The sequence below is a fragment of the Trichomycterus rosablanca genome, chromosome 19 (genome assembly GCF_030014385.1).
Source record: "Trichomycterus rosablanca isolate fTriRos1 chromosome 19, fTriRos1.hap1, whole genome shotgun sequence".
NCBI lineage: Eukaryota > Metazoa > Chordata > Actinopteri > Siluriformes > Trichomycteridae > Trichomycterus > Trichomycterus rosablanca.
Genome location: NC_086006.1, coordinates 22,805,779 through 22,824,856, shown reverse-complemented (window position 1 = coordinate 22,824,856; position 19,078 = coordinate 22,805,779). Strand labels below are relative to the sequence as shown.

Here is a 19,078-nt window from a genome sequence, read left to right as displayed (position 1 = left end):
GCTTTAGTCTGTTGTTGTAGCCCATTGCAGCCCAGCTAACAAATGGGTTCAGAACAGCTGTAATAGTCTCTGACGTTTGGGTCTGCCATACACTGTCACACCATTTCTTTGATTTAAAGCAGGTGGGTTTTGTTTGTTTGTTTGTTTTAGTGAAATTGTTGTATTTTAATAGACACTTTTGTGCTGTATAGTGTTTATCATTTCTAGTGCAAGAACGACCTTGACTCCACAATGTAGGCATTTCCATTTTCTTACGTTATGCTGCCACCTAGCGACACATCTTTATATCTCTGCCGTGTATGTTTGCTTGTGATGAAGGAAATGACGTAAACTACATAATAAAAAAGATGACTTGCTTCGAAGTAAATAAATCTCAAATACAAACAAAGCTGCACAGCTGAATTAAATTTGGTTGACTGTAAATATAGCATAGGTCAGCTATAAGATTATAAACTTTATAAATACTTTGTGCACCTTATAACAATTTTTCTCTTCAATAAAACTGTATATTGTTATTTTTACAAAGTGGAACTTCATGGCACGACTGCTTTTAAGAAAGAAAACATAACACTCATAACCCACAATGTCTCATATTTTGGTGAAGAAACATATTATATGGGTTATATATTTATATATACGTGGATAAACTATATCTCATATAAATAATTAGATTCAGTTATTTGTTTCATTATTAATTGCTATGTAAAACATTTTTACATTTTAAATGTAACTAATCTAATATACAAATAAATGTTGGTAGGCTGAGCCCTGTGTCATTCTTATTTAGCTTATTAAGTTCCTGTTAGGGTATTTAGGCTTATTTTTGGAAGCTATGAATAACACTGTTTTGTGAAGTATTCAAGCTCATTTGGGTTAATTATATAGTTGTGTTGAACCTATTTGACGTTTCATTGTACAAGAGTATACTAGTGTTTCTTTAACAGTTTATTATAGTACAGCCTACATGAAAAATCATTTTGAAATCCAGAATTATTTGGGCTTTAACAGTTTGGACAATGGAATAACATGCATTACAGAATATTACCTAGTTTGATTGTTAGCAGATTGAGCAACAATGTTTGGACATCATAGAAACCTAATAGGAAGATTTTTTTTCCTAAGCTGGAGTTTAGGAAGATTAGTTTTGATCTAGTCAAACTGAGCAAAAGATTCGTTTATTTTAAAGGGAGAAAAGTTGGTTTATTTAAAGTAAGAAAATCAAATACATATTTCTGAAATACATCAAATAATATAACAAAAAAACTTAACATAAACTTTAACATAAAACTTTAACATAACATAACAAAATGACCAACTCAAACTTACTTTTAAAGAAAAATGTTACATACAATAACTTTTAAAATAGACATGCTAATGTTTAAATCCACCAGAGTGCGCTGTTGTTGTGACTGTCACTTTTAACACTGTGGTTAAATATAGTAAAGTTTTAAAGTTAGTTTGAAGTAGTTTTGACGTTATAATAAAATTATCACGCAAATTTACAACCTAAATTAGAAATAACAGAGGTCAGCGTGTATGTTAAATGTCACTGTAGTGGGGCTTTTACTAGGTCACCCTCAGCTGATCATATAAACATTAAAGTGTTGAAATGTAAATTACTGTCTTATTGGGGTTACAGTGAGTAGGAACAATCTTTGTCACAAGTGCTCATAAATCATTAGGGTGTATTGTGGGATTTTGGTCTTCATAAAAATAAATCGACTTTTAAAGAAAAGAAGAGGTTGTATTTCTGCTTCATAGTTTGCAGTTTAGAGCAATCTATTAACATGATGTTTTAATCTGTTAATTACAGAGGCCATGAGAGGTGTCTGGCTTCATCCTTGTGAGGGGATAAATTGTACCTCGTATTTGGGACTTGAAGGTTGAATGCATCATTTGACTTTAGTTACGTAGATGTGGAAAAGGTAAAGGTTGCATTTTCAAACCTTACTACATTTCTATTGCCGTAAAACATTAAAAATTAAATATGCATCCCAATGTTACAGTCCACACACATTCCATCAAATCTCGTGCTCGTACATATAGGCTTAAGCTCTGGCACGTGAACGATCCACTGATGGACAATGACATTTCTTCCTGTGTGTATGTGCACTGGCATCAGCCCTGGGCTTCGGTAGCTTAGGGGTGTGTTGGTGCAGTGTGTATGCATGCCGTGACACTGCGTGGGGCGTGAGCAGGCAAGTAGCAAATGCCGTTTCAATACAGCTCGGCGGTCACGGTGAGCTCCGCCCTCGCTCCACGTGCTTGCTCTTGCCTCTCTCGTGTCACCGTGCCTGCTTTGCATAAAATGTGTGTCAGTAGGGCAGCTATCTCCATGGCACATGCAGAGCGCACATGCACGCAGCGGCTTTCACCGGCGCGCGCCCACACTTCGATAAGCGCGTGTTATTACACAGCTCCGTGGCACAGAGGCTCAAATGTAAGCGCGTGCTCTTCACGAGCCACATAGTACATACACAGGGTCCTTTCAAACATCTAGTGGCAACTTCCCAGTCACCTGAGAACTGGACAGATGTGGGTCCAGAAGGGTTTCTGTTATCGTTTATGTGAGGAGATTTGACAGTTCAGATTTACTTAGATTTTACTATCGGCTTCACGGTGCATGCCAGACATTAGACGTGGAGGATCCAGATATCTCCGAATTGCAGAGATCTATGGGAGCGCAGGACTGGCACACTTGTCTTATGCCCTATATGCACTAGACCTATTTTTACTACCGTATGTTCTATGCACTGGTAGTTAATGACATCTTACCTATATACATTCTCTTTCGCCTGTTTTGACTTTGTGCACATATTGAGGATCCGCGACTGACTTAAAAGAACAGTAAGAACAGTAGGATATATCTAAAAATGGATAACAGCCCTGGTAAGTACTACTGCTACTACTATTTTTATACTTCTATTGGTACTACTACTAGTGCAAATACTAAGGAGATTTAGTACTTGTTGTTGTTATTATTATTATTATTATTATCACCAGGCTATTTATTATTCCTTGCATATTATTATATTTCTATGTATAGACTTTTGTGCAAACGTATGTTTAACACTAGGATTGTGCTGCACATAATCATGTCAAAACATGACGCACAATCAGAGACGCGCAAAAACGTTTGCCCAAAGGCATCACACTTAGGAACATGAAGTGTTTATATTTTATAAATGACAAAACTCGTAGCTTTTGTCCCTCTCATGTACCATATTGCGAATTGTGAATTCGACCCCCTGTATCGCCTCCTGGAATGAAAGATTCTACTATTTTGGTATGAGATCGTATCTGCTATTCTGTACAAATGCTAACAAAACTCAAAACAACAAGTACATTTACATTTACATTTTCAGCATTTAGCAGACGCTCTTATCCAGAGCGACTTACAGAAGTGCTTCTATAGTGAACATTTCATTTCTCAAGTTTAGGTAAACAACAGTCAAAGAACACAAATCTGCTAAAACCTGTTAGAACCAAAGTGCCTTTTTCTTTTTTTCTTTTCTTTTTTTTTTAAATGGAAAAGAATGGAACAAAATGTTAGTAAATAAGTACAAGTCAGCCTAAGTGTTTAGTAAAAAGGTGGGGTTTTAATCGTTTTTTAAAGACAGCAAGAGACTCGGTACTACTCGGTACTACAAAAAAAGTACTACATTTTATTTGTCATTACTATTCAATTGTTTTTCACAGAAATGTTGCCTTCTTGATAGTAGGTCTTTTACACATAAGTGTTTTGATTTTGCATATTATTCCGCAAAGTTTTCTGCACATTCCTGTGCGCTTATAACCTTCAGAAGTCAATAAATGGCATGCGTTAAGTGATGCTATTTAAAACCTACGCGCACTACCTAGTTTCATTCTTATGTCTGCATTGTTGCTCTGCTAGTACCAGGTTCACAGTAAACATTTATTTTGCATTGACTTGTGTGCCCAGCAGTATGAAGCACTGAGGATCTACTTGGTTGGCCGCGCGCTTTTAACTTTCTGTTCAGAGCATGAAAACAAACTCACGTGGAGCCAGCAGTGCACGCGCCTCCGCTGCTGCGCGTGCACGGCTGTATTTGCTAAACATCCGAGCTGGCTAAAGTAAACATCTTTCCACCATGTTACCACCACTGCGGCTGGTGAATATAAAAAGTTTGTGTTAGATCTGTGAGCATGTCCAGTACCAGGCATTTTGTATTGACGTGATAATAATGATATACACACGCACAGCAGTAGGTTTACTCTTGTGTTGCTTTTGGATGCACAGTAGTCTGAAACATTGAAGGTCTGCTTGTTTGCCTGCGCACTTTTAGCTTTCTGTGCAGAGCACGAAAACAAACTCACGTGGAGGAGAGCAGTGCACGCGCCTCTTCAAGTGCGCGTGCATGAGTAACTTTGCTCATCATCTAAGCTGTCTAAAATAAAAATATATTCTCACTATGTATCTATAATTGGAGCTGGTGAATGTAAAGTCAAAAGTCGTTTGGTATGCAGTTAAGGTTAAAACTTTACAGACTTATAGACCTAATGAATATGTATTTAATGGTAGTTAAGATTTTATTGATTTTATTAATCGTTTATTCTGTGTAATTAAATTAATTGAACATATGTTCAACAGATAAAGTACTTCCCTATTGATACAGCAGATTTCATTTCATGGAAAACCTTTGTTTTGTTGTTCTTGGATTACATTTGATTATTCACATACATTTCATGTTAGCCTATGGTAACCATTTGGGTTCTGTTTAGGACCACTGTTTAGAGCCCACTGTTGTTATTATTAACAGAGGTTTCTGTATGTATTTATTTGGACTAGTTTCTTCTTTTTAGAAAACCAATACATTATGACCCCTGCAGGACAGAAAATAAGTAAACAACCACAGCACAAATCAACTAATGAACACTTGCATATTTTGCAGTATGGATTGTACTGTGTGTGTGTGTGTGTGTGTGTGTGTGTGTGTGTGTGTGTGTGTGTGTGTGTGTGTGGGCTCAGTGTAGGCTTAAGAGTCATGCAGCACATTCCAGTTGGGAGCAGTGACAGTTGAAAAGTTGCCACCCACTCAGATGTAACTGAGACACAAATGATTTGACCTTTAAACTGTATTTGTTTGTATAGCACAATTAATTGGGACATTATAAATAGAATCGGTGTGTATGAATGTATTTACTTCCAAAAACGTTTGGATAGAGATTTTTTTCAAAGAGGTTAGGTTTTGAATGTATGCAAGATTCAACTTTTATAGATTTCCACATGGCATAGAATTGCATCAATAGGTGGTTCAGCAGGTAGTGTGGGTGCTGAGCAGTCACAGGGACCCAGGATCAATGCAGTGATTTCTTATAGTTTTTCTTTTTTTCTTTTTCTTTCACCTACCATTATAATCATAATTGTATTGTTAACTCTAAATAGCCCCTAGGTGTAAGTGAGTGTGTAATGCCATGCCATGGACAAGTGCCCAGTCCAGGGTAAATTCCCACTATGTGTTTCTGAAATAGGCTTTGACTCACCACAACCCTTGATCTAGATTACTAAGTGTGAATTAATTGTTTTTTTTGAAAATGATATCCAGGGAAAACTGTCTTAATTAAAGGCTGTACAGCACCTGTGATGCAAACATTTGGTTTCCCAGAATTACTGGGCTCAATGCAGTAACACACCCAGGACAGGACGGCATTCTATCGCAGGGTCTCATTCAACCCCCAAGACATAGCTAATCACGTCTTTATGTAGATGCCTGACCGGATGATAGCACCAATAAAGATTGGAACTCTGGATCCCAGCGGGAGTGGGCTAGTGTAATTTTAGTGCTGCGCCACCCAAGCACCACATACATTGTTTATTTTTATAAATTACATAATGCAAACAGATGAACTTTGTTGATAAACAATTACTGGCTGTGGTCAAGTCTCCTTTGTCCACTTTGCCCCCCCATGCCCCATTTATCAATCAAAAGGGACCCCCACAGCACCCCAAGTGACCAACCGTTATTTGGATGGGAGACCATTCTCTGCACTGCAGTTACCCCAACATGGTATAAACATGGTAGTGTGTGTTGTACTGGTATAAATGTATCAGGTGCAGCAGTGTTTTAGCAACCCATTACATTGCACAAAAATGCCTGGTCTTTAACAGGTGCTAACATGTTTTTAATAAAGAGGCTAATATTTTTAAACAGTATTTACAATCCTAACAACACTGCAGCATCTGCTACACACTATACCAGAACAACACACACTAAAATGGCATTATCATGCTGGTGTTGTTTGCAGTTCTGAGAATGGTGCATCACCCAGTATCATAAATACAGCTCCTCGGGGGTGGCTATGAGTGTTGAATTCTGCTGGCTAATGCAGGGTCAGTAGAGAAAGCACATTAGCCCCCATCCCGCCCGATTTAATTTAACTTTTCTTTAATCACAACGGGCATAAGCCCGCCCACGTGAGCGAGCTCTTCTCACGCTGATCGCGCGCTTCGGCTCGACCTCACGTGGACGCTCTCGCTCAGCCGCGTGCGGCGCGTGATTCCCGCAGCCACTCCCTCCTCTCGCTGCTCCCACTCCTGTGTTGGATGCTTTAGCTCTGCTGCAGGGACCAAAACAGGCGTCTTGGTCAGTAGGTCAACGATTTCACCGAAGTTTAATGCCTCGTCACGTTTTCCTGCCTCAAGCTTGTCTTGTTTTTCATAATGCAAGCACACGGATCTGTTTGTCATTTTCAGTACTGGAGAATTGTAAGAGTAAGTCTCCTGCCAGCTGATCTAATGCCACATTTAGACCCAGAAGCACATGCCTTGTTCTCTCTTGACTTTTTGCATCAAACAGTAGCTTTGATCTACAATACTAATACTATTAATAATAATAACAATATGGTTTTAAGTATATTTTATTTTTATTTTATTTAATCTTTATTTAACCAGGCAAGTCATTAAGAACTGCTTCTTATTTACAATGGCAGCCTGGCAAAAGGCAAAGCCTCTTGAGGAGCAATCATACAAACAAATTTGCATAAGACATTGAAAACAAACAACGATGATCACAATACAATAACACATAGTCGAATCACCCAGCAATAGTGTAAAAGAAGAATCGATTTGTCATACAGCTGCATGCATTTCTTAAGATATCTGTAATTTGTTTCTTAAAAGTTGTCTTAGAAATAAATGTATCCAGACTTAGAGTTTCTTGCAGTTCTTGCATTTGTCAATGGCTGCAGCCACTTGAAATGATGACTGACCAAAAATGGATGTAACCAAAGTGTAAAACATGACGTTAAAATCCTAATAAACAAACAAACAAACAAACTGTGTGTGTGTGTGTGTGTGTGTGTGTGTGTGTGTGTATTGGATTGTGAGAATGGATTGTGTCACGTTTAATCATCTCCCAGAAATCAAGGCAACTGCATAAACTGGGAGTCTAAAAGTTTACCAGTACCAGTGTAGTATTTGGTAATTGGTAATTATGGGAAGTAATACAAACCGTCAGTATATAAGTAAAACATTTTTTTAAACATTTGTCTTAATAAGGTTGTCAATTAATTGTGTCTGAGTGTGTGTAAGTGTGTGTGTGTTTTACATGGTTTGTACAAAATTCTCCCACACCCTTACTACAAATGTATTTTCCACCTATTCTACCTAAATTATGACCTCAAGCAAACTTTATAAATTTTATTATTATTCCAAATTATTTTTTCACTGCTTTTGATATTTTTTGATATGTCTTTGATATTAAAACTACTAGAACTACATTACTTCTGAAAGACTTTATTCAAAGCACCCACTGTGACTTTCACCTACTTACTAAGGTAATTTTTATTTAAAAACGTTGAATGTTGATGGAACGACGTGCTGTGTGTCCCACTGAGCCAGAGTTTTTACACCTGATATGTTTAAAACTCTAAAAAGAAATATAATACAGCAGTAGCATGACTCACATGCCCCCACAGTAAAACATGAAGATGTGAAATGAGCTTTGGCTTATTTACAGAGTTACATCAAGACATGGTCAAGGGGGTATGGGTGGCGCAGTGGAATGCTAGTATAAAGCTCACGTTTCTGCTCCTGTCTCTACTCATTGGCAGATTACTGCTGGCACGAGTAAACTAAGCTCATGATGAGCTGCTAGGATCTGCTGATTCCTAACTCAGGTGTTTTGACTGACCCCAATTTGAAGTAGCTTGTGCTAAATTGCAGGTAAAGCCTGGTCACACTAGGCCTTTGTATGCACAATGTCGTGTGCAAAAAGAAATTTAATTTGGATGGGATTTATAGTGATTACAATTTACAATCATTACAATGATGCTAAAATAAGACCGGATTTAGTCCCCCAAGTTAATTTTGGAACATTAAATTGCATTTATAGTCCTGCAAAACAGAATAAATTACTAACCAAGCCACAATGGTGGATATGTTTTGTATAAAACTCCCCAGTGTTGGCCTACTTTACTTTGCAAAACAATGTAAATGGCCACAGATGTCTCTTGTATGAAATGTTAGCTATCGTAAACAAAAAGCACTGCCCTTTTAGAGGTCAATACAGTCAAGCAGTTGTGCTGTTGTTCACATACATAGATTCAAGTCAAATCAGACCTATACATTTCAGCTGGTATATTTTAATTTTTCACACTGGATGTTGGCAGTGGGAAACCACTTATTACTGCAAACTCTGCTTAAATGTAAAGCATTTTGTTTGCTGAATTCTACATACAAAAACCCTTGTGTTTGGGCCCTACACCTTTACAGAGCATGTCTTAAGACAACATGGTACTGTAATGGTACTTCTATGGTAATGAAAATGTCGTTTTAATTAGCATTATGCCCCAAAACACAACATTCTTTAGGGGTATGACAATGGTTTTCATGAATGGAATCATATGCATGTTGATGATACATAACTCAGTAATGTTGTGTATTGTTCTGGCTTTACTTGCATGCTAAGGTGTGTAAATAAGTGGGGTTTTTTTGGGTGGGACTAATCACAGGTAGCAAATGGAGTCACACATCTGCAAGGTCAGGCACAGCACTATGCCAACGCTAAATCCACCCACACGTGCCTGCTAAGGGATTATAAACACACAAAAGCTAAACAAACACCATGTGCAGCATGAGGAAAGAGCAGTTCATAAAAGGGGGGTTAAACAGTCAGTGTAAATGTGCACATGTTTATATTCTCTTTGCTCACATAGCAGAGGTTCTTTGCCATGTGAGGCTTACAGCCTCAAACCTTTTCCTGTTTACTTAGCCCAGTTTAAGGACAGCCTACTTTAAAATGATATGAGTATGGGCTGAGCAGGCAGCTCAACTGTATAATAACTGGGCAGACAGACTGTGAAAGTTTCATAACACATTGTAATATATAGTAAAACACTAGAATTCCAGTATTACTTCCACATACAGGGCTCATCTATTTTGCAATTGCTATACTACTTTTATATTTAAGAGATTGAAGGATTTAATTACAGTATATTAAGTTTTCTTGAACTGAAGACTTTCCAACCAGCTCCTCTCACCATCCATAAAACATGCTCCGTCATTGAGCAAATGGTGAGAGTATGGTGTCTGTCCAAGGTGACTTTTTTAAAGGAAATGCTGCTCTCACTGCAGCCCTGATCATTTAAAATGATGGAGGCTGGATTAATGAATAATCACAACTTCATCCTGAATCTCAGTGCATGATCATATGAAGACAAGGCATATTACCAGCCATTTCCTATTGTTAGATTTCATAAGATTCTGTGCTGGAGGAACAAGCTTTGTATCTAATCGTTTACATCTGACCTAGTCACCCAGGCTGTTCCAGAGGTTCACCTAAAGCCGCAGAGCACATTCACTTCAAATGTGATTCTGTCTCCCCCCTGCATCCACCCCCTCCAATCTATCCTTGCAACAGAGCAACTGTGACATTGCAAAGCAGCGCCGCGTCCTTGGGCGCGCTCCCGACGCTACATCACAGAGTCGACCTGTGATCGAGGCTGCGCACGGGAACGCGCGTTTCAGAGCCGCATGTGAGCAGCGGGTCAGGTGCGCCTCGGTGCTGGTGCGCTGCCACAAGAGCCGCTATTGGCTCGCGCTAGCAGGGGGCGTAAGAGCGCGCGGCCACGTGACACAAGCACGAATCCAGCTCATCCGCGACACATGACCGGAGATGCTGGTGGATGCAAAGCAGCAGCTCAAGAGAGAGCAAGAAAGAAAAGCAAAGTAGGCTGAGCCATCGAGATAAATTTGTATCAAAAGTAGGCTACTAAACATAATAGCAAGATCCACAAGCAAAATACTGAGTTTCTGTCAACATCTAAAAATAGAAATTTGTTCATTCTTAATATTATCTTCGAAAAAAGACTTAGTCTTTAGACTTTTGTCTTTATGAAATCTTATTCTTTGCTTCAACACCATTACTTTTCAAAACATGTAGCAAGCATGTCTTGTCTGAAGTTGACTATCTGCCAAAAGTTATAAACAAAAATACAAGATCATGCAAATGATTAAAGCTGCACTATGTAACATTTCTGGAGATGTGCACACTCATTGATAAGCACAGCTCCTGGTGATCAGTGCTTTTTGAAGGTTTCTGCTTGTGTCTCTGCTATGTGTTTTCCATTTTCTGCCTTTCTCTTTGTAAGTTCCTCTAAATTCTCATAGAGGAATAATAATTTCTTACCACCTTCCAAAATCTTGCTCATAACTGCACTGGCAGCTTAAATTAACCCCAAGTGTTAATGAGTAAGTTATTAAAGTGTTAATGTGTGATGCTCAGCAATAGAATTGTGCACTGTCCATGGTGCATTCCTGCATAGACCCAGTGATTCCAGGACCCAACTAATCTTGTCTTTACTGACCCAACAATGGAACTGTTTTACTTGATTAGGAATTATGCACTTCGGTTTCAAAAGGTATTGAGGTTGCAAATACTGGCCAAATACATGAGTGCAACCAAACTTTTAAAAATCTTTGCAGTTTAATTACCATATTTAAAACATTGACTAATTGCAATATTACATTAAGTTCCTATTCAATAATCCTTGCATTTATATTTATTACATGTATGCTGTGCTTGGGAGCAACAATGCTGTGCACTAAGCGTTCTCCTGTGCCTGTCAAAGATTATATAATATTATCTTTTTCACTCTGTATTAACTGTTGATGTGGAACAAAAAACTACATGATTTAATTATTTATTTATTAATTACTATTTAGTGCACTTGGGTTGAACAGCAGTATATTATGCTATTCCACCACCACTGGTATCCACCATCAGTGCTATCAGCTGACTGGGTGTCTACAAAGACATGAAGACTATGTCTGGGGGTGAAGCCCTGCGATGGGTTGTTGTAATGTCCAGGCTATTCCAATCTTGCACTCTGTGTTTTCTGCAGCCCATGTTGTTTCATTAGACTGATTAGAACACAACTGGGGATTATCTGGCCCCATTTTACACATACTTTTACAGATTTCTGTAATTGGGTACTTTTTCTCTGGTCAATAGTGGATAGAAATGTCTATAAATTGTTAGGCAGAGTTGATTATGCTTACTTAGACTTCTGGCTAGAGATGGCTATGACATCATGTAAAATGATTTAGTCAGCACTTTCCTCCAAGATAGCAGATGTTTGAAAAGGGGCCGTGGCTGACCTCACATTCTTAAAGGAAGCTCCTAAGCGAAAAAGCTAGAGGCAACAACACAATAGATGTTTTTTTTTTAAATATTTCAATATTGTTTTGCCCTATTTTTTTATAAGATTAGTTATTATAGCACTGTCTGAAAAAATTATATTCAGTTTTTTTAAGAGTTTTTAAAAAACAATGCATAGCTACATATTTCCCAGAACCAGTGCATACAGAAGCATTTCATTCTTTCTATTTACATCATATTACATTCTTTTCCAGGAGGTGTTATATTATATGCTGGCTCAAATGGAAGTGCTAGTCCAAACCCAGGAAGTCCATCCAGTGGGTACCAGACCCAGTCACCTTCTACTCATTCCCAGCCCTCATCCCCAGAAGAGGTCACCTTTACTGAAATTGAAGCTCTAAAACAGCGAGGCAGTGTGGGGACTCCCACCTCTCCTAAACTGTTTTTTCAGTTCCCTGAGACCTACAACAACTCAACAACAGCCTCCAACCAGAACACTTACTCACACCCAATCGCAGGAAAGAGGCCCTGTGGCTTCACTGGCACATTCACAAGTAAGCATTATATTTCACCATTAGTGTGACCCTGATAACAAGTTCAGTCATACGCCTAATAAATCAGCTCCTAAATTTTTTTTTCTAAAACCCCTCCCATTCTCTATGCAGAAACAGGAGGCATGGTCCTACTGTGTAAAGTATGTGGTGATATTGCTTCAGGCTTCCATTATGGTGTGCATGCATGTGAAGGCTGCAAGGTAAGAGACTGACACGTTTCATAATACAGGGTTCTAAGGTTCACTTAAATGTAGCCCCATGTCTAACCATATCTCCTGACTTTTTAGGGTTTCTTCCGTCGCAGCATTCAGCAGAATATCAACTACAAAATGTGCGTGAAGAATGAGAACTGCCTAATCATGCGCATGAATCGCAACCGCTGCCAGCACTGCCGCTTCAAGAAATGTCTGGCTGTAGGCATGTCCCGTGATGGTGAGTCTTAATAAATAATAATACCTTGTCCTTGAACCAAAGCAGTACAGGAACAAAAGGATTTTATCCTGGTCAGGGTTGTGATGGGTCAAAAGTCTATTCCAGAAACTCTACTAAACAGAATGCCCAAGTGTTAATGAGTAAGTTATTAAAGTGTTAATGTGTGATGCTCAGCGATAGAACTGTTAACTCAAGGGCCCAACAGTGACAACCTGGCAGTGGTGGGGCTTGAACCAGTGACCTTTTGATAACTAGTCCAGTACCTTAACCACTAGGCTACAAGTGCACATCGCATTACATTCTCTTCCATCATGGACGTGGGAGTAACAATCTAATATTCACACAGACACTAACCCGGAAAAGTCAATTAAACCTAAGTCTCTGGAGCTGTATGACACCCACACTCTTTGCTTCCCCACCAAAACTAGAAATTTTTTACTAAACCTATATTTTCCCAACCATTGGTTTTGGCACCTAGAAGACGTTTTAGAGAGTACATTTCTTTTAGTTGTGGTAAATCCTGGGCTGTGTTTTACTCTGCTTTATGCAATTTATATATCTCCTTAATATCTCTACTGGTCCAGGCTTTTTTCTGCATGTTCTTCAAGCTCTGCTCCCTCCACCCGTTTCAGAGACAATGATTTATGAGGGCTGGAGCTGTTCAGTCCCCGAGGCTATCCGTCATCTGGAAAACTGCAGCAAATACAGGAATTATTTTGGGAAACTGGAACACAAGCAACTTGACTACCTCACACGTGCCCTTATGATAGCTTACACAATGAATAGCCTGCCATGGCAACAATTAAGCAAGAGCTGCAGAAAAATAGCTCTTTTGCCCCATGGTGAAAAAAAAGCATCATCCATTTCCTGTTCCTGCAAATTTAACAAAAGAAAAAAACACATAATATAGACAAATAAAGGCATAAAATAGCAGATAAGTATGAAATATTAGCTTGGCCCAGAAAACAAAACAAGACAGTCTTGTACACTGTGACCTACTTAGTGGCTATGGTTTTGTTTTTTCTCTAGTTTTCAGCAATGGTGCTACCAGCTATGGCACACAATTAGATCTGTGTGAATGCGTAGGACTTAAGAACATGTAAGTAATATGGGTGATTATATGCAAAAGCACCAGGGGAAGATTGCTAAATTGGTGCAAGGAGAAGGAGACAAACATTCCTCCTGACCCCCCTCATTAGTGACTCAGGAAGGTGTCAAGAACCACAACCTAGAAACCCCTTTCTTTTGCTCTACCTATTGCACAAACAGGAAAACCTCATGCAACTGCTTCTTTACCACATTAAAGTGGACGCCCTGATTTCAGCACAGGCCGTTGTGTGATTTTGTCTTTATGATAGAAGCAGATGTTCAGTGTGACATGATGGCATGGTTTTGCTTCCGTTTGTATGGTGCTGTCTCACAAAACCAACCCTTAATATCATGTTCAAAGCAGTACATTTCTTATTGCTCTTTATCCTTATGCCTTACCTGTTTCCAGTATCAGTTTGTTTATATTTCATTGTATAACATTATTTATTATACTTCCAATAGTGCATATTGCAACATTCTTCAAGAGACGGTCTATCTAGAAACATGACACTGAAATAATAGTGTGGTAATAGTGGAAGGATCTGCAGGAAAGGATCCCGGCCTCAAAGCTACTTCTTTCTTTTTGGATTCGTTTTAGAGTTTTTGGTTCTAACAAGTTTCTTATCAATCAAATCAATCTAAAACATGGGTTTGAGATAAGTGGAACAGTTTTTGCTCCTAGTCGTTGGGACCAGCATTCTCTTTTCTCTGGTCCCTTTTCTCCTCTTATTTGTTCTGTGCTTGTTCTTTTGCCTTTCCCCTGCTGTAGACTTCTCTACAATATATTCTCCTGGTTTAGATTTTTTAATTCTCCTTCAATATCTTGCCCTCTCTTGCTAAAGAGCCCCTTGCTCTCTCTCTAGCCCCTTATGCCCAGGTTCTCGTGGCTATCATTTTTCTTTCCACTCACTATGACATTGTCATCATGTTCTGCCTGGCCCACTAGCCTACTTACTGGCCGAAAGAGGGAGCAAGAGAAAATGAAGTATGGGAAGGAGAGGAGGGACAGAAAAAAATGAGAGTGAGGGGGCTGCAGTACACATTGGTTTAGGTACTATTTTTAGCTTTACTGCTTATAAATATTCTTAAGAGTAGAGTGAAGAAATGGCAGTAGAATCATATACCATCTTGGGAAGCTCTGGACAGTTTTAGATCTCAGTTGAACCAGTCTGGTGAAAAGGATAAAGTAAAAAATTTTAAAAAGGCTTATACCATAATAAGTCTTGCATTAATTCATGTTCTGTATTGTATGCCAATGTCACAGTGGCACAGCAGGTAGGGTGAGTGCTAAACATTACCAGGTTTCTTGGCACCTGGGTTTGATCTTCACCCTTGTCTGTATGTTTGACATGGTGTTTATGTGCTGGGTACCCTGATTTCTTCCCACCTTCCAAAAGTATGCCAGTAGATGATTTGGCTATTCTGCATTGTGTGGATCAGTGTGTAATACCCTACAATCAACTGGCAATGCCGCAGTGTTCTCTTGACTTTTGTTTTCTTTGTAGACTTTGGACCCACCTTTAGATTAAAGCTGTTTATAACATCAGTGTTAATCAGTCCAAGATCAAGCTTGACCATTATCTGAAAGACTGACTCTTGAATAGCAAACTAATAGTTCACATTAAAATAAACGTGTTTTCCTTTTTTCTGTCCCTCAGCTGTGCGTTTTGGCCGCATCCCTAAGCGTGAGAAGCAGAGGCTGCTGGATGAAATGCAGAGCTATATGAACAGCCTCAATGAGTCAGCCAGCATAAACATGGTCTCTTCACCTTCCCATGAGGCTTCACCCAGTCCAGCAGAGATCCAACAGAAAGAACCCGTTGGTTCCATGGCCCAAGCCTATCAAGACATCTTCCCGAATGCCCCTGACCACCTAAACAAGAGAGCAACTGGTATTAACAGCAACAGCAACCTGCCAACTTCTTCTCAGAGCAACACTTCTCAGAAAAGCAGCTTCCCTAATATTAGCCCTCCTGCACCATACCACTCCAATGCACCTGTGGGTTATATTTTACCTGGCATCTGCCCTAGGCAACAGATGGCCAATGACAAGAAATGCCAGGTTTCTTCAGTAGACAATGGTCACTATAAAAACCCTGCTGCTTCCAATGAAAAAACATATCAGTCTTCATTGAGCCCACCTCCACATGTCAGTTATGGAAGCTGCTATGCAGCTGGTGAAATCCAGACACAGACAGCATGTCCATGGAAGCTGGCAGCGGGCTCCAAAGTACTGGTGAGAGATCATTTAATCGAACAGTATAGTAACGGTGTCGTAAACAGAGCTTGTACTTAAATACTTAACTTATATGTCATCATAAATATTAATCTTATTATTGATCTGTGTCTTTAGGCCTGCCCTTTAAATTCATGCCCAGTTTCAGCACCAGGGATCTCAAGCCAGCAGGTATGGGAGTCTTTCTCTCAGTGTTTTACCCCTGCAGTGCGAGAGGTGGTGGAGTTTGCTAAGGGAATCCCTGGCTTTCAAGACCTCTGCCAGCATGATCAGATCATGCTGCTGAAAGCGGGCACCTTCCAGGTACACTTGATTAATTTTAAAATACTTCACATTCAATTAAATTCTTTAATTATTTAGATGTGAGCAATTTTTTATCTTTGCATAAGAAACTTATTTTTCTTTTTTATAAAAGGTGCTGATGGTGAGGTTCTGCTCACTCTTTAACCCAAGGGATCGGACAGTAACATTCCTGAATGGACAGACTTATCCTCTGCCTGCTCTGCAAACCCTGGGCATGGGCTCACTTCTTAATGCCATGTTTGACTTCTCTGAGAAGCTGGCCTCCCTTAGCCTGGAATCTGATGAGATAGCACTTTTCATGGCAGTGGTGCTGGTCTCTGCAGGTAAACAGTGGAGATCATCTAAATACACTATTTAAAATTAAATTGACAGGAAGGAGAATATGTGTTATTTATTTTAAAGTCTGGTAATGCTCATTACCTCTTCGTAGATCGGACTGGTGTGGCAGACACAGCAGCTGTGGAGCAGCTACAAGAGAGTCTGATCCGGGCGCTGAGAGCCTTGGTTTACCGTCGTCATCCTGATGACGGCACACTTTTTCCCAAGCTTCTGCTGCGTCTGCCTGACCTACGCACCCTCAACAACCTGCACTCGGACAAGCTGCTTAACTTTCGCATTGATCCATGAGCAGTCAACATCAACCAACACATCAAAGAAACCAATAGGAGTCCGGTTTCTCTGTTTTTTTCTCCTAGGAGAAGAGACGAACAGTTGATCATTTTAGGAGCATTTTATCATGTGTTAACATTGCACATGTGTTAAAATTTGCACTAGCTGCTGTAAATTTTGTCTTTGGTTGATTTGGTGTTACAACGAGCACTTGGACTTAAAATTATGGTTGCCTCAGCTGACAAGGTTTTCAAATCTCACCTCTCCAAGTTGTGTTTCTTTACACAATGTTCAAGACTATTGGCACACTCCAATCACTCAAAATGCTTTTCCAAGAAGCTTGGCTTTCATATCATTACTATGTATGTACTATGTCAAGGAACTTTCCAAGACCAAAAACTAATTGTGTCCTGTTTGGGCCATTCCTTATGTCTTTTTCCAGCACATAAGAATAAAGAAATAAAGTATAGGGAATTTGTAAGACTGAATATTTAAGTGTATGTGCCTGTGTGTTAGTAAAATGGAAAAATACCATGTACAGAACATAAATATTACAATCTATAATGTCACGTAAGACTGCAGTTATTCAACATATATGTATTTTTAGTGTTAGAGTAATATCATATAGCAGTTTCATGCATAAGCACTCGAGTTAGCTCTTTAACAGTTATACACTTTTAACAAAAATGATATCTGTTCATTTCTTGGGTAAAGAAACTTTTATTTTGTTTTTATATTTTTAATAGCTGAATTGTTTAATCTTTAATCTCGGGAAACAAAACCAGCAGCCACCCTAAACCAAGCATGTTTTGTAGCTGCTTATGTTTTCAGTTTTCTTGCTGTAAATATAATATGCAGGTATGTTGGACTGACATGGATTAACAAAACAATATACATACATCAGAGTTATTCTGGGCAAGTTATGTCTGATGGTGGCAGGAGTTTTGGTGCCTTCTGAAGAAATATTGTGGTTGTGGTTGTTTGTGGAAAAGAACTGTCGCCAGATGTGCTGAAATCATGAAAGATCAGATTACACCAGCAGAGATCTTACACAGCCTTTACTGAGATTTAGAGGTTTTATCAGGATATGAGAATGTGGATTATTTTGACTGCTTGAAAAATTGGTTGTTAATGCAACATTTTCTGATCATGTATAATGTAAATATTTTGTAAATTATTTCCTTCCACAAAAGCAACATAAATATATTATCTACATACTGATCAGGTGTGGTATTTTCTGGTTCATGATATAATTTCATTCATTATTTTATTACCACTTTATTACCACTTTTTCCTGGTTAGGGTTTCAGTGGGCACAAGGCAGAAACGTATTCGGGACCCACCGTGACCTTGATCAGGATGAAGCAGTTACTGATGATAAATAAATGCATGTGTATCCCGGGAGTAGAAATGAAGTCAAGACTTAATATCTTTAAAATATAACAAAAATAAAATATTTTAAATATGAAATTGAAAAACCTCAAGTGGAACTGAAATCATAGTAATAAAAGTAAGTCATGTTTAGACTAGTATTTAAGATATAAAATATACTTTTTAACGTATACTTTTTAAAAACTGAGAGATCCTGCATAATTTTAAACTAAGTTATACAAAATCTTGTATTAGTATTTCTGCAAAGTGTCATATTGTTGTGGATATTTACTCAATATCAAATGTTGGTCATTAGGATACAACAGCTAACAATTTGTTAAAAATTGTGAAATTTATATATTATTCAAGTTACACCATTTGGAACATTCCACAATAAGTAGGTGAACTGGTAATAGTCTTTTCCAGTAAAGAAGGGTCATGGCTTATCAGTTTGTACCAAAATTAATAGGAGAATTGTCAGAATTAATTCAAAAAAGCTCTTTCACGATCTACTGTACATAAAATTGTGATTCAGGAAATCTAAATTTAGAATGCTACTGTGATAAATACAGCTACATGGGCTTGGGAGTGTTTCTGAAAACTATGATCACTTAAGACAGTCTGCTGTTGCAATAATCTTTTATTTATTCATTTGTTTTTAGAGAGATATCCATAATTCTATCCAAAACATGTCTATTTTGTGCACAAAATTCTTCGGCTAAAAATGCCAGTCTCATTCTGCATGCACTACAGCAGAGTGGATTTGTAGACATAAGTGCATCTACTTGACTGGCCGGCCTACAGTCCAGATCTGTCTCCTACTGGAAAACTACGCAGCATCATAAAAAGAAGAATCAGATCAC

The 19,078-nt window shown here is 38.6% G+C and overlaps 1 protein-coding gene across 1 annotated transcript; it reads left to right on the top strand.

Moving 5' to 3' along the window:
• The first annotated feature begins 2,733 nt into the window (after positions 1–2,733).
• On the top strand, positions 2,734–18,035 carry nr1d4a (nuclear receptor subfamily 1, group D, member 4a). Its single transcript, XM_063015271.1, has 8 exons — positions 2,734–2,889; positions 11,876–12,175; positions 12,287–12,375; positions 12,463–12,607; positions 15,355–15,932; positions 16,050–16,235; positions 16,348–16,558; positions 16,666–18,035. Exons 1-8 carry the CDS (start codon positions 2,874–2,876, stop codon positions 16,860–16,862), a joined length of 1,722 nt encoding a protein of 573 aa, XP_062871341.1. The 5' UTR covers positions 2,734–2,873; the 3' UTR covers positions 16,863–18,035.
• Positions 18,036–19,078: the final 1,043 nt, after the last annotated feature.

Excerpts from the sequence above, each read along its gene's own strand:
- nr1d4a (XM_063015271.1), top strand. Across the intron at positions 12,608-15,354 it reads TGTAGGCATGTCCCGTGATG|CTGTGCGTTTTGGCCGCATC; the intron begins GTGAGTCTTAAT and ends TCTGTCCCTCAG. Across the intron at positions 16,559-16,665 it reads AGTGGTGCTGGTCTCTGCAG|ATCGGACTGGTGTGGCAGAC; the intron begins GTAAACAGTGGA and ends ACCTCTTCGTAG.